This window comes from Thunnus thynnus, chromosome 6 (assembly GCF_963924715.1).
Source record: "Thunnus thynnus chromosome 6, fThuThy2.1, whole genome shotgun sequence".
Lineage (NCBI taxonomy): Eukaryota > Metazoa > Chordata > Actinopteri > Scombriformes > Scombridae > Thunnus > Thunnus thynnus.
In genome coordinates, this window is record NC_089522.1 from 27,809,511 (window position 1) to 27,821,531 (window position 12,021).

Consider the following 12,021-nt stretch of genomic DNA (forward strand, 5'->3'; position numbering starts at 1 on the left):
TGTCTTATTACCCGATAACAATGTTACTTATATTACCTCCCTCTTCACTTGTACTTACATATTTGTTCTAGTAAAGATATTAAGTACATATTTTATTTATATTGTGACAAACTAAATAATGTATGCCAAATATATTTTATTTTAGTTAATTTAACACAGTGAGAAGTCACACATATCTACAAAATGTCAAGGATAGAGCAATAAAATCCAAAATTTATCTCCGTTGCCTCTTAAACACGAATTTCTTACCTCCAAGTATTCTGTACATATCTTATTGATATTGTGATGTACTACATAATTACACTGGAAGATGTGGGCCATAATCTCAATTCACTCAATCAATTTTTATTTATATAGCACCAAATGACAACAAAAGTCATCTCAGGGCACTTTTCACATCTAAAGCGTTACCGAAATTCAGATGTGATGTAAATGTACCATATACCTCAAAATAATCCGTGATAAAGTTGGGTTCATGTTGTCAAAAACATGAAGTTCTGTAATGAAACTGATCTGATTTTAATATGGAGCAACATATGACAACAGTGTATGACATCATATTAACTTATACTGTACATCAGTTTCATGAGACTTTCCAAAGAGCCATGAATGAGCGTCATCTCAAGTGAGCGTTTGGTTGTGTTGTGTCTGCGCTACTTTCTCCCTACATGCCTGAGACCGGTGTGTACAACATGTGCAACAAACACACATGCACACATGCACAGGGTTTAGCAGAGCACACTCACTTTTTGAGGACAGAGAGGGGTAAGAGGCACAAGGCTCCTCCCTGAGAGTTTGTGAAAACATTCCAGCAAAGTGAGAGCAGTCAAAGAATTGGAAACTCTCTGTGCGGCCTCTTACTCTCTCTCTCTCTTTATCCTTCTCACCTTTTTGCATAGGTAAGTACACTGTACGCAAGCGTTTATAGGTCGTGCGAAGCTCTAAAAAAAGGACATCAGCTTGTTCTGCAGGAAAACACATCAAGGAGGTAAACCTGAAGAATTCCTTAAAAGCTGGACAAAAGAAACTCAACTGTCCCATTGATCGGCTCACAATGAAACCGGTGTTGGTCCTCCTGGTTTCAATGGCCTGGACGTTCACTGGAGCCCAGCACTACTACCAGGGGCTGATGGATTATCTGGAGAACAGATTGTTGGCAATTGAGGTAAGAAACAACCCTATTTAAATGAATAAGAATTGATTATTATGCTGTTTTCCATGCGTTACAATAAGTGGAAGTACATATTTTCCTCAGTTGTTAAAAAAAGTATAATACCAGTTGATATTTTTGAAAACTGAGTTCAATGTCTTAACTAACGCAAACCAATTAATGCAATCTCTGCCCAGCTCATCAACTCCGCAGGGCCCTGTGGGGGAGTATCAGTTGATGCATGCAGGCTCTTCTTCTCATGCAACACGCTACTTTCTGTCCGACAACATTACAATTTCCTCAGTGTTTTAAGACGATGACACACCAGTAATGAGTACAAGCTCGACCTTTGCTTCTACGGCATCCAACATCCCACCAGCTTCACAAAAAAATGCGTTCTGCAAAAGGTAGAATGAATCTGCATTACAAGAAAGTGCCTGAGGGAAGGACTTGAATTACTGAAAGTTCAGTATTGTTTTTTAAAAGAAAGCATATCTGTGTCATGAAAGAGCAAGCAGGGTTTGTGTGAGAGAAGACATTTGTTGGCTTAAGGTGAGCGTGATATGAAACGCAAGAGGATTACATGTCTGGTTTCCTCAGGTAGTAATTTCAGAAAACTCTAATTTAAATATTTCCTTTAATGTATTTTTTGGGATTTTTACTTTTTCATCAACTGTGTGGCTGCATGCAAAAAATGACAATCATAAAACTGTTATTCGCATAAAATGAATAGTCTATTTACAGCTAAATCTCGCTCACTTCGCCCTCAAGCGGCTTCCCTCCAGTCTCAGTTCCAATATGCTGGTGCAACTTCTGCTTTGATATGAACATGGCAATTCATCAGCAAGTTTTCATTGAACTTTCATTTCCATTTGACCACAGGCCCACAGCAAGTAAAGGGAAAGAAAATGAAACTGAGCTGGAGGAGCCATCAGTTATTACCTGAATAATTCACCTGTCACTCTATGTCAATAACTACACTTGGGAAATACAGCGCTGTATTCTATTTGGTGATGGTGATAGTACTTTGATTGAAACAGGGACATTTTACCATCTAAGATTCACATTAGTTGGCAAAAAGACAGAATCTACAGCTGCACCAGCGGCTCTGTGAGGCTGTTCTTAAAGGACAAGGTCACATTTTTTCAAGTCTGTCTTAAAACAGACAAACAAAACAGTCATGTAATCATTCCTCCTGTTCATACTGACCATTAGAAGATCCCTTCATAATGCACTTACAATGTAAGTGACAATAATATGTGGATGTTAAACAGGTATAATGTTTACCATGTTCACCAACTTTGTTTAGTGTGTTTGCGTGTTAACATTTGCTAATTAGCACTAAACACAATGTACAGCTGAATCTGATGTGAATGTCATTAGTTATACAGGTACTTGGCTATAAATCAAAGTATTGCACAAATCAACATTTTGACCTGATGATGGCGCTTGATGAAAAGTTGCTAAAGATATGACACATCCTGAGGGGAACGTGAACCTCTTGATGACACTAGAGGAAAAGTCACATGACGACCAAAGTAATTACGATACATCCTCTGAGAATCAAGAATTTCTGTACAAACTTTGCTTCCGATCCACCAAATGAATGTTGGGATATTTCAAAAGTTTGACCTGCTGGTGGTGCTAGATGGAAAGGCAGATGATCACCAAAGTTATTAAGATTCAACCTCTGGGCACAATTAATGTCTGTACAAAATTTTTGTGGCAATCCCTCCAACAGTTGTTGAGATATTTCAGTTTAGACCAACAGACTGACTGACCGACAGACAGGACAAGATTGCCATTCATAGCGCCTCACCGCTAGTGTGGCTAAAATGTTGAATAAAGTAAACACATAATCTTTCCCGGTCAGTTGGCTTAAATAAAAACCAGAAAACCTACCAAACCTAAGCTCATCCTACAGCACATTATACTATTTGTTTTGCTCTGCTCGTGTCTGGTAGGATCGCATGCAGTTGTGGCACGAACAGTCTCATCGCTACCATACAGAGCTGCTGGATTTCAAAAAGCTCACTGCTGAGACCATGGACGGGTTGAGACAGGAGCACAGCATGCTGTTCAAAGACCTGGAAGGAGCTGGAGTCCGAGTGGACCGAATGGAGCGAGAGATGGACTACGTGGAGAGCCAGACTTCCCCTCGGGCCTGTGTTAATAAGGCAGACAAGGTTGTGGAGCAGGGAGCCTGGGCTCTGGAGGAGAGCCGAGGAGAGGAAGAGGAGGAAGACGACTGGGAGGAGCTGCACTCAAGAGTCTCTGGTGAGCTGCGGGGAAGCACAAACACATTTCAGCCAAAAACGGCCTCTGCAGGATAGTTGCGTTTGATCTTTCATTTTCATTCATGACAGAGCTCTGGCACAGTCAGAACCTATACCATATATATATATATATAGGATGTGTGTCCTACAGTTAACTTTCACAGTACACCAGGCGCTATAACACCTTTTTTTTTTTTGCAGAGTTGCTGTCTTGGAAAAGTCATGCCACTGGAAAATGGGAAACAAACACACTGCTGTTACAAGACATTTAACAGAGTGCTTTGAGTCAGTGGGCAGTCATGTTTTCCAGGAGATGTGGCTTGATGCAACTCATTTATTTCAGCAGAGCTATTCCCCCAAAAGTGCTGTTCGAGTGCAGCACCGTTTGTCTTTATAATCCTCTGATCCCAAGGCGTGCTGCTACAAACAATGCTAAGACGCGACTGCTACACTGAGTCATTTATTTGGGTGATACAGGGACTTATAACCCTTTTAATGCATGATGTGGAAAGTTGTGAAATGACAATTTAATTCCATGAAACACATCAGTAATACTTCATTGAATCTGACACATTCATTGAAATATCCATATATATTTGTGCGTAATTGGTTCGAAAAGCTAAGAGCCAAATTCATGATGATGGATCATTAAGCTCCTTTGGTGAGATTTATACTGACTCCTCTCACTGAGAAAAACAATATATATAAAAAATTATTATTCTAGCAGACAAAATAAGGCAATCTATAACACATAAATTCAAAAATTACTATTATAAACCCTCTGCTCAGAATCATAATGCTAGTCACGCTCGACATAATCAAGGGAGATTTCAATCCATTATCCAAGAGTGGATGATAGGACAATACAGAGCTCTATTAGTTTCTGTGTGTGAGATCTGTCTCTGCAGAGAGGAGGGACAGGAAGCTGCCCTGAGGGTCAGTGGCGCTCCTCTCTGAGCTCATGTTCGCAGGAGTGAGCTCTGTACACAGTGGTCCATTATGAATGTCTGTGAAGTGACCCAAAACGAACTTCACTGCATTGTAAGAGCCCAATTCAGATTTGTGGGCATAATGTTAATTTCCCTCCTGGACACATCGGAGGGACATCCTTTGTTCGTGTATTTTAGTGAAAGCGCAGTATTAGTCTTCGTGCTGCACTCATACTTCCTCTTATTATGAGTCTTTGTGCCCGATCTCCGTTACCTCGGAGGCAGCTGGATTTGCTAGATCACATCACAAGATCACGTAACAGTCCATCTCGTTAGACTTCAAGTTATGCGCTTGTGTCTGACCCACCGGTGGTTCGGACCTATTAGCTACAAGGATTCTTGTGTGATTTTGCGAATCCATAGACAGTGATGGACAGATTGTTCATCCAATCACCTGCCAAGTATTTTTTGAAAGTGTCTTCCTGTTTCCAAACAGTTTCCAAGGACGATTTCTCAGATGCTTCTGTGTAACATCTAATGCGTCAGGTTACAATTTCCCCCTCACGGCTTTGAATTCGCCTTAATTTGGAGCGACGGTCAGGCTGTAAATACACATTTCAGCTGTAAAGTGGCACTTCACTAAAACATGCTAATGGGACTACTTATGTAAATTCAATTATTATAATTATATTGTGTGAAATATTTTTTTTCCACCTTTTGTACTTGATAACATTATAACTGTGTACTTTTTAACAATAGACAGAGATGTCATCTGAGGTGTAGCATCTGGATGCAGCCTTTTCCAGTTAAATTCAGTTCAATTAATTCCCTTGGCATGCAGGAATCTACGGGGGTGTGATGCATTCACTTGAGAAAATTTTTTTGCCCAGTTCTTCTGAATTAATGAGATAATTATCTCAGAATTGTGAGAAAAGTTTTCATGGAAGACAAAATTCTTCTTCAACTTCGTTGCGCCTAAAGTAGTGTAATTATGGTAAAGATGATACATATACAGATACATAAACGTGTTTTCTTTCATGTTCTTTCTGTGTTCTTTTATCAACATGATGCGTTGTACTTTTATCTCATGTCGGACTTGTTGTAAGTTTTATTTTGCCGATGGGTTATCAGATAAATCCTAAAGATTGCTGGTCCAGATATCCACTCTGCCGGCATTAAAGTTGAGTCATCCCGCTGTGCCTGTTTATGGAAACTGCAAACTAAAATAACCTCTCGGCTCTGTAGGCAGTCTGCTGTGTTTGTTTCATCTATTTTTGGGCTTTGATGAAACATTTTTGCCTGTCCTGAGGTGCCTGCACAAAGTTGACAAACTAATAACAACATCTATATTATATAAAGACACGAGTATGTCCCAATGTTTCAAACCAAAACCAAAATAAAACTGGATTAAATTAAACAGGCAGGACATGTTTGCTCCCATGAAATTGAGCTTTCAAATAGGAATGAGAGCTTCTCTTGAGGTTTTGAGGTATCTCATTAATTCAGAAAAACAGAGCAGAATTGTTTTTTCATGAAAACTTTTCTCAGAATTCAGAAAAACGGGGCAAAGTTTTTGTTCTCAAGGTAATGCATTACGCTTCTGTAGATATCCCCTCATTATTTTACTTATTTTAAACTCAAAAAAACAGCTTATCAGCTTCAATCGGGCCTGTGTGAGTGTGTTTTGATCAGGTTTCATTGACAGTGAACTGACAACATGAGCAAACACATCTGTCATATTTTGATTCAAACGTTGCTCCATATTTTCATTGCTGCACCATTACATCACATGGAAATATGATGTAATTTACATCACATGGAAATATGATGTAATGTGGATGTCTTGTGCGTCACTTTATACACCTTACTCATATAAATGAAAAGTTTGCGCTAATTAAAAATAAACTTCTGTGGGATTAAACAGCATGAGTTAATAATGACTGGTCCATCAGCTGGTCAGAGGGTTAAAAGGCTCTGAAAACCTATTTTCTCAATCAGATTATAGATGTGATTGATAGGGTACCTATGTAGATTTGATTGGATTTCTCCACATGCTGAGGCAGTTTCTCTGGTGTCAGCTGTTTTTTAGCTTTTCCAAAACCAAAAACACAGAGTAAGAAATGGATTAAACAGTATGTTCGCCTGCTCTACCGTAAGATACGATCATGTCAGGCTAGATGGTTTAATACCTACAGTAGTAACCTGATGTTACTTCGAAGGTTGAGGAGCACATCAGTAACTAACTAACATTAGTTTGGGCAAAACTGTAATGAATGGACGAGGTAAGCTGCAAACATTAGCGTGTCCATACTACCAACAGTCGTACATTTACATTTTGTCATTTGGCAGATGCTTTTATCCAAAGCAACTAACAAGCAAAGCAAGACAATCAAGCATTAGAGGACTCTGAAGGAGCCATGGTACAAACTCTCACGTAGCTGACCGGGTACAAGTGTGATGAGAAAGAGCAGAAAGAGTTTAGTTGTCGTTAACTCGAGTGCTTCACCTGATTCACTATCCTCTGCTCCGCTGTGTGTGCAGCACACATACACTCCTTGTGTGTGTGTGTGTGTGTGTGCTGCACACAGGAGAGCAGTGGAGAGGAGAGGATATAGTGTGACCATAAAAGACAGCAAAACGCAGCAGAGACTGTTTACTTATGTTATTTATCTTATTTATGTGCACTTGTTTCATTTCAGCTCAGGGTGAGAGTCTCTACTGCGTTTTGCTGTCATTTATTGCCACGTTACTTTGCCTGCTCTCCTCTGCTCTGAGGAGCACCGAGTACTCTGTGTGTGTGTGTGTGTGCATCACACACACATGGACAGACAGTTATTGTATGTTGCAATAAAAGCTTTGCAAATAAAAAGCAAGTAAAAAAAAAGCTTTTTTTTAAAAAAAGCAGCTTCACACACAATCGAATAAAGAGCGAGTCTGTCGCATTACCTCCACTGTTTTGAATGCATGGCGAGAATGTCGCTCACCCAGTTCGTAATACTCCTACTCTTTGATAATACTGCAAATGCAAAAGCTTTCATTAGTGAGCCATACACTCAATCACCATTGTGTTACCTCATTTGGTGATAGATTGTGACTTAACAGACATTTATTTAAATGAAAATCTTCAGAGATCTTCAACATTGCCACTTTAAGCTTACACTTCAGAAAACCTCTGCCAACGTTACCATTTATAGTGTCAAACACATTAATTAGTCATCTTTTTCTCTTGTTACATTAAAGTTTTACCTGCTTTTTTAAAAAATATGTAAGCTAAACAGCCAAACAGTGTGATTTTAGAATGAAATAACAGTCTGATATTACAGCTCTACACTGCAACACCAGAACAATATTTCTCTATTTCAGTGGATTAACTGCTGACTTCAGCCTCATTCATTTAGCACAATATCATATACGTAACCATCAATCACAGTTTTAAAACCCCTTTTATAGAGCTCTCGTTATAAAATGAGTCAGCTGGAAGAAATGTTTTTAACCAACTCAATGAGTTAAGGTTGAAGCTATCTTAATTAGCCAACTAGCTACAACTGATAAAATCTGCCAGTGACAATTATACACAGTACTGTGCAAAAGTTTTGTGCTCATTTGTGCTCAGTCTTGCCAGATTGTATGACCTGTGATATGAAACTGTCCTTGGTAGCAGAGTTTGGCTGTTCCTCACCCAGTTTGAAGCCTCCTACACAGCTGTTTCTGTTTCAGTTAATGACTGTGTTTCAACCTACATGTGAAATTGATGATCATTAGCACCTGTTTGGTATAATTGACTGACTATAATCCTACAAAATCCTTGACTTTGTGCAAGTGTAACTTTAAGAATTGATGCTGGTTTGAAGGCAAAGGGTAGTAACACCAAATATTAATTTGATTTGGATTTTTCTTTTGTTGGCTAACTTTGCATTTTGTAAATTGATAAAAATAAACAATTATTATTTATATTGTTGGAAGCTTTCTTAGTTTACAGCATTTTTTCACACCTGCACATACCGTATGTGCCATGTAACAACCTAAATCTTGTCTCACATGGCTACAGTGCAGCAAACAGTCACTCGTGAACACCATTATTATTGCTGTAAGCACAAAAACATGATCATTTTTTGTTTTCTGTCACTGCAGACTGTGTGGAAATCATCTCCAGCATCAGATCAGTGAAGATCCTGAAGAGAGTGGGCAGTCCAAAGGGCATGTGGACCAGAGACCCCAAGTCGTCCAAGGTGTACGTCTTTAACGGGACGGCAGGAGACAGTTTCTACCAGTTTGACTCTGTGAGGGAGTTTTCCCGCTCTCCTGGAGTCAACAACAGCAGACGGATCACGCTTCCTTCTGAGTGGACGGGTCCCGGAAGCGCTGTTTATAACGGGTATTTGTACTTCATACAGCAAGAGGCTGACAGAGACGTGCAGGTGGTCAAATATGACCTGCTGAGTGAGTTGGTGACAGACTCTGCCATGTTCCCTTTGGAGGGCCGCGCCAGTGTTTACAACCTCAACCCAGAGACCATTGCGGACCTCACAGCAGACGACGAGGGCCTCTGGCTTCTGTATGCCAGCAGTGACAGCGAACCAAACATCAGCCTCGCAAAGATGGACCCTGCCACACTCGATATAGAACAAATCTGGGACACCCGGTGCCCACGGGAGAACGCAGAGGCGGCTTTCATAGTGTGTGGAACTGTCTATGTCGTTTACAACACCCGCCTGGCAAGCCGCTCCCGGGTTCAGTGCGTGTTTGACGTCAACGACATGGTGATCAGCGAGGAGGCTCCGCTGCTCTACTTCCCCCGGAGGTACGGAGCCCACACTAGTCTGAAATACAATCCGGAGGAAAAACAGCTCTACGGCTGGGACGACGGCTACCAAATCATTTACAGACTGACCATGAAGAGGAAACTCCTGGTCTGACAGCGGGGAAGTGGTGTTTCGTTTCAAAAGGCGCGGATAAAAAATGGGAGCAGTAAATTTGTACATGCCAGTCTTTCAGAAGCTTTGCACTTATCTCACAGCCAGCAGACTCTTCATTCATGGTAGATTTAATACAAATCACCCATAACATCACACATTTTTTTTTAAAATGAATCATCTTTTGAACTATTATTTATTCATTTGATCCATATGTGTGTAATACATCAAAATAAGCAAAAAGACATGAAAATGCCATCCAGTTTATTAGAGGCTGTCAAGTGTCACTGCTATGTGATGTGTGTCCTCTCTCCTCATTTAATTTGACCGTTTGATTCAGACAAAATCTCATTTCCTTTTGTGCCCGTTCCCGCTTATTAAGCCACTGGCTGTGTTGTCATTATATGGTGTGTTTGCCACAAAACTGACAGCGCAGCAACCCATTTTGCATAAGTCTTTTAATCAAAGAAAGAAAAATCATGTCACAGAACCAATAACACATCACACACCCCCGTGGCAGAAAAAAACTCTTTTCTGCTGCCGATTTCAGACTTGTTAGAACAAAACAATGACAATTTGTGGCGGAAATACTGTATGCTATTTCAATTTTTACTTTATTACACACTGGGTCACTCGTATTATGAGTCTTGATCATGATCTAGAATCTAAAACAAACTCGATAATAGACTTGTGTCTGAATTAACAACTGTTGATATCGATCACCAGGATATTTTCTTAAACATTTCTATCGTTACAAATACAAAATGTTCAATAAAAAATTGGAAATTCAGTGCTATTATAACAGTTGGAAGGGAGACAAGATCATATCAAGAAACATTACAATATTAGGCAAAGCTAGAAGGTCTTGAAACAGTCCATAAACTGAGGCAATTGATTTAACAGGTTTCATCTACTGTGAAAACACACCACGTTGTCAGAGGAATATATGACCATCGTAAAGCACATGTTAAAAAAAAAAAAAAAAAAAAGATAAAGAAAGAGAGGAAACAGAAAATACGTCATTATTCAACCACTTGATTCAAATTTTACACTTAAATAAGATATAATTAATCTATGAATAATGTCTAAAGAGGAAATTTCACCAATAAAACAACTGTGAGAATGAGAGTCAAACTGTCATGTTTGTGGAGAGGCGTCGGTGCGATGATGGATTACGTCAAGCATGAACAATGATGCGCTGACTCATTCTCGCTCTAACAAGTGCCAATTAGAGAAATGCCACCGCTCTGTAGACGCTGACCTGTCCGCCCATCGGCTGCCCCCGCGCTGTCGTCTCTGCCTCGCAGACACACAAGAGATACCACACAAGGTAAACTAACCCGTGAAGCTAATGTTTAAAACAGATCCTGCGGGGGGTTCTGCTGAATGCATCTGCTCTTTTTCAATGACATTTTCACAACCTCTGTGATATATAGTGTATTCATTGTACAGTAGTCTGCAACTGAGGAAACTGAGGACAGTTTGTGCTGTTGTATCACATGTCCAGAGTCTGTTAGTGTCCTCTGCTTGCTGAATGAGACACCAGCAGTCCAGACTGGTCTAGCCCAGAGCCAAGAACATTGTTAGACATCAGACTAAAGCTGCTGTGGGCAGCTGTTCAGATAATGCAAAACTGGATGCAATTCAAAAAACGGTCCTCATATCGAAAAGAAATTATCTGCACATCCCTATTAACTATAATCTGTGTGTGTGTTTCCTGGCATTGTTCCTGCCTTATGTCACATTGACTCTGTAGCTTTAACATTTCCCAGCCTGAATGTACTGATTGTATCTGTGCTTGCCAATTACAGCAAAACAAAACTACTACTACTGGAGGGTAAGCCTGAAACTAGAAGAAAATAATGTCCGTAGAGACCAAATGATTATGTTTTATTCTCACCACAAAGATATGGGATCATGTTTTTAATTAACAGCAATAGACGGGGTTTCCGTTCAGACACAGAAGACGTTTTGATTTGTCCCAGCAGGAAACGCTCAGGTGGAACTGATAGCATTAACAATTCAAAGAAGCCATACTGGTGAACCATCATGCAGTATACCAGCATCATACATTTGGAAAAGCTAAATGGGATTCAGCCATCATTAATGTTATTAATTGCACCTGTGTTTTTCCTGCTTTGACATGTCAGAACGTCTGCTGTGAAAAAAGGTCTGTTAAGGATGCTTGTATAGCAGAGGGGAAGAAAACTCATTGTCACAATGTCTTGAAAGCATCTGTATGGACATTTTCAGCATTTGAAAATAAACCAACCTTGCTGGAAACCAGTAAAATGACTGTTAAGAGGTAAATTTGTACATGGCACTAATCCTCACATTTTTTTGTACCACAGTCTGTTTGACATCTGTCAGTTCAAGCTTGCTAACATGACACTAGAGCTGCAATAATTAGTCGATTAATCACCTAGTCAACTGACAAAAAATTAACCAGCAACTATTTTGATAATCACATAATAATTTTAGTAATTTTTTGGGGAAAAAAGCCAAATTAATTTGCTGGTTTCTGCTTCTGAAATGTGATTTGATGAGTATTCTTTGTCATACATGATAGTAAACTGAATATATTTGGGTTTTGTACTGTCGCTCGGACAAAATAAGACATTTGAGGGCGTCACTTTGAGCTGTGGGAAATTATCGCAGGATCGCCACGTTTGAACATCACGTTTCTACTCTTTTCTGACATCATATAGAGAAAACAATGAATCGATTAATCAGGAAAATAATTGTTAATTGCA

The 12,021-nt window shown here is 39.7% G+C and overlaps 1 protein-coding gene across 1 annotated transcript; it reads left to right on the forward strand.

The window, feature by feature from the left end:
* The first annotated feature begins 745 nt into the window (after positions 1–745).
* On the forward strand, positions 746–11,584 carry olfml3a (olfactomedin-like 3a). The gene is made up of 3 exons (XM_067593156.1): positions 746–1,165; positions 3,115–3,427; positions 8,487–11,584. The coding sequence occupies exons 1-3, from the start codon at positions 1,055–1,057 to the stop codon at positions 9,269–9,271; spliced, it is 1,209 nt and encodes a 402-aa protein (XP_067449257.1). The 5' UTR covers positions 746–1,054; the 3' UTR covers positions 9,272–11,584.
* Positions 11,585–12,021: the final 437 nt, after the last annotated feature.

Coding starts and splice junctions, on each gene's coding strand:
- olfml3a (XM_067593156.1), top strand. CDS start 1,055: ATGAAACCGGTGTTGGTCCTCCTGGTTTCAATGGCCTGGACGTTCACT. Junction 1,166..3,114: donor ACAGATTGTTGGCAATTGAG/GTAAGAAACAAC, acceptor CGTGTCTGGTAG/GATCGCATGCAGTTGTGGCA. Junction 3,428..8,486: donor GCTGCACTCAAGAGTCTCTG/GTGAGCTGCGGG, acceptor CTGTCACTGCAG/ACTGTGTGGAAATCATCTCC.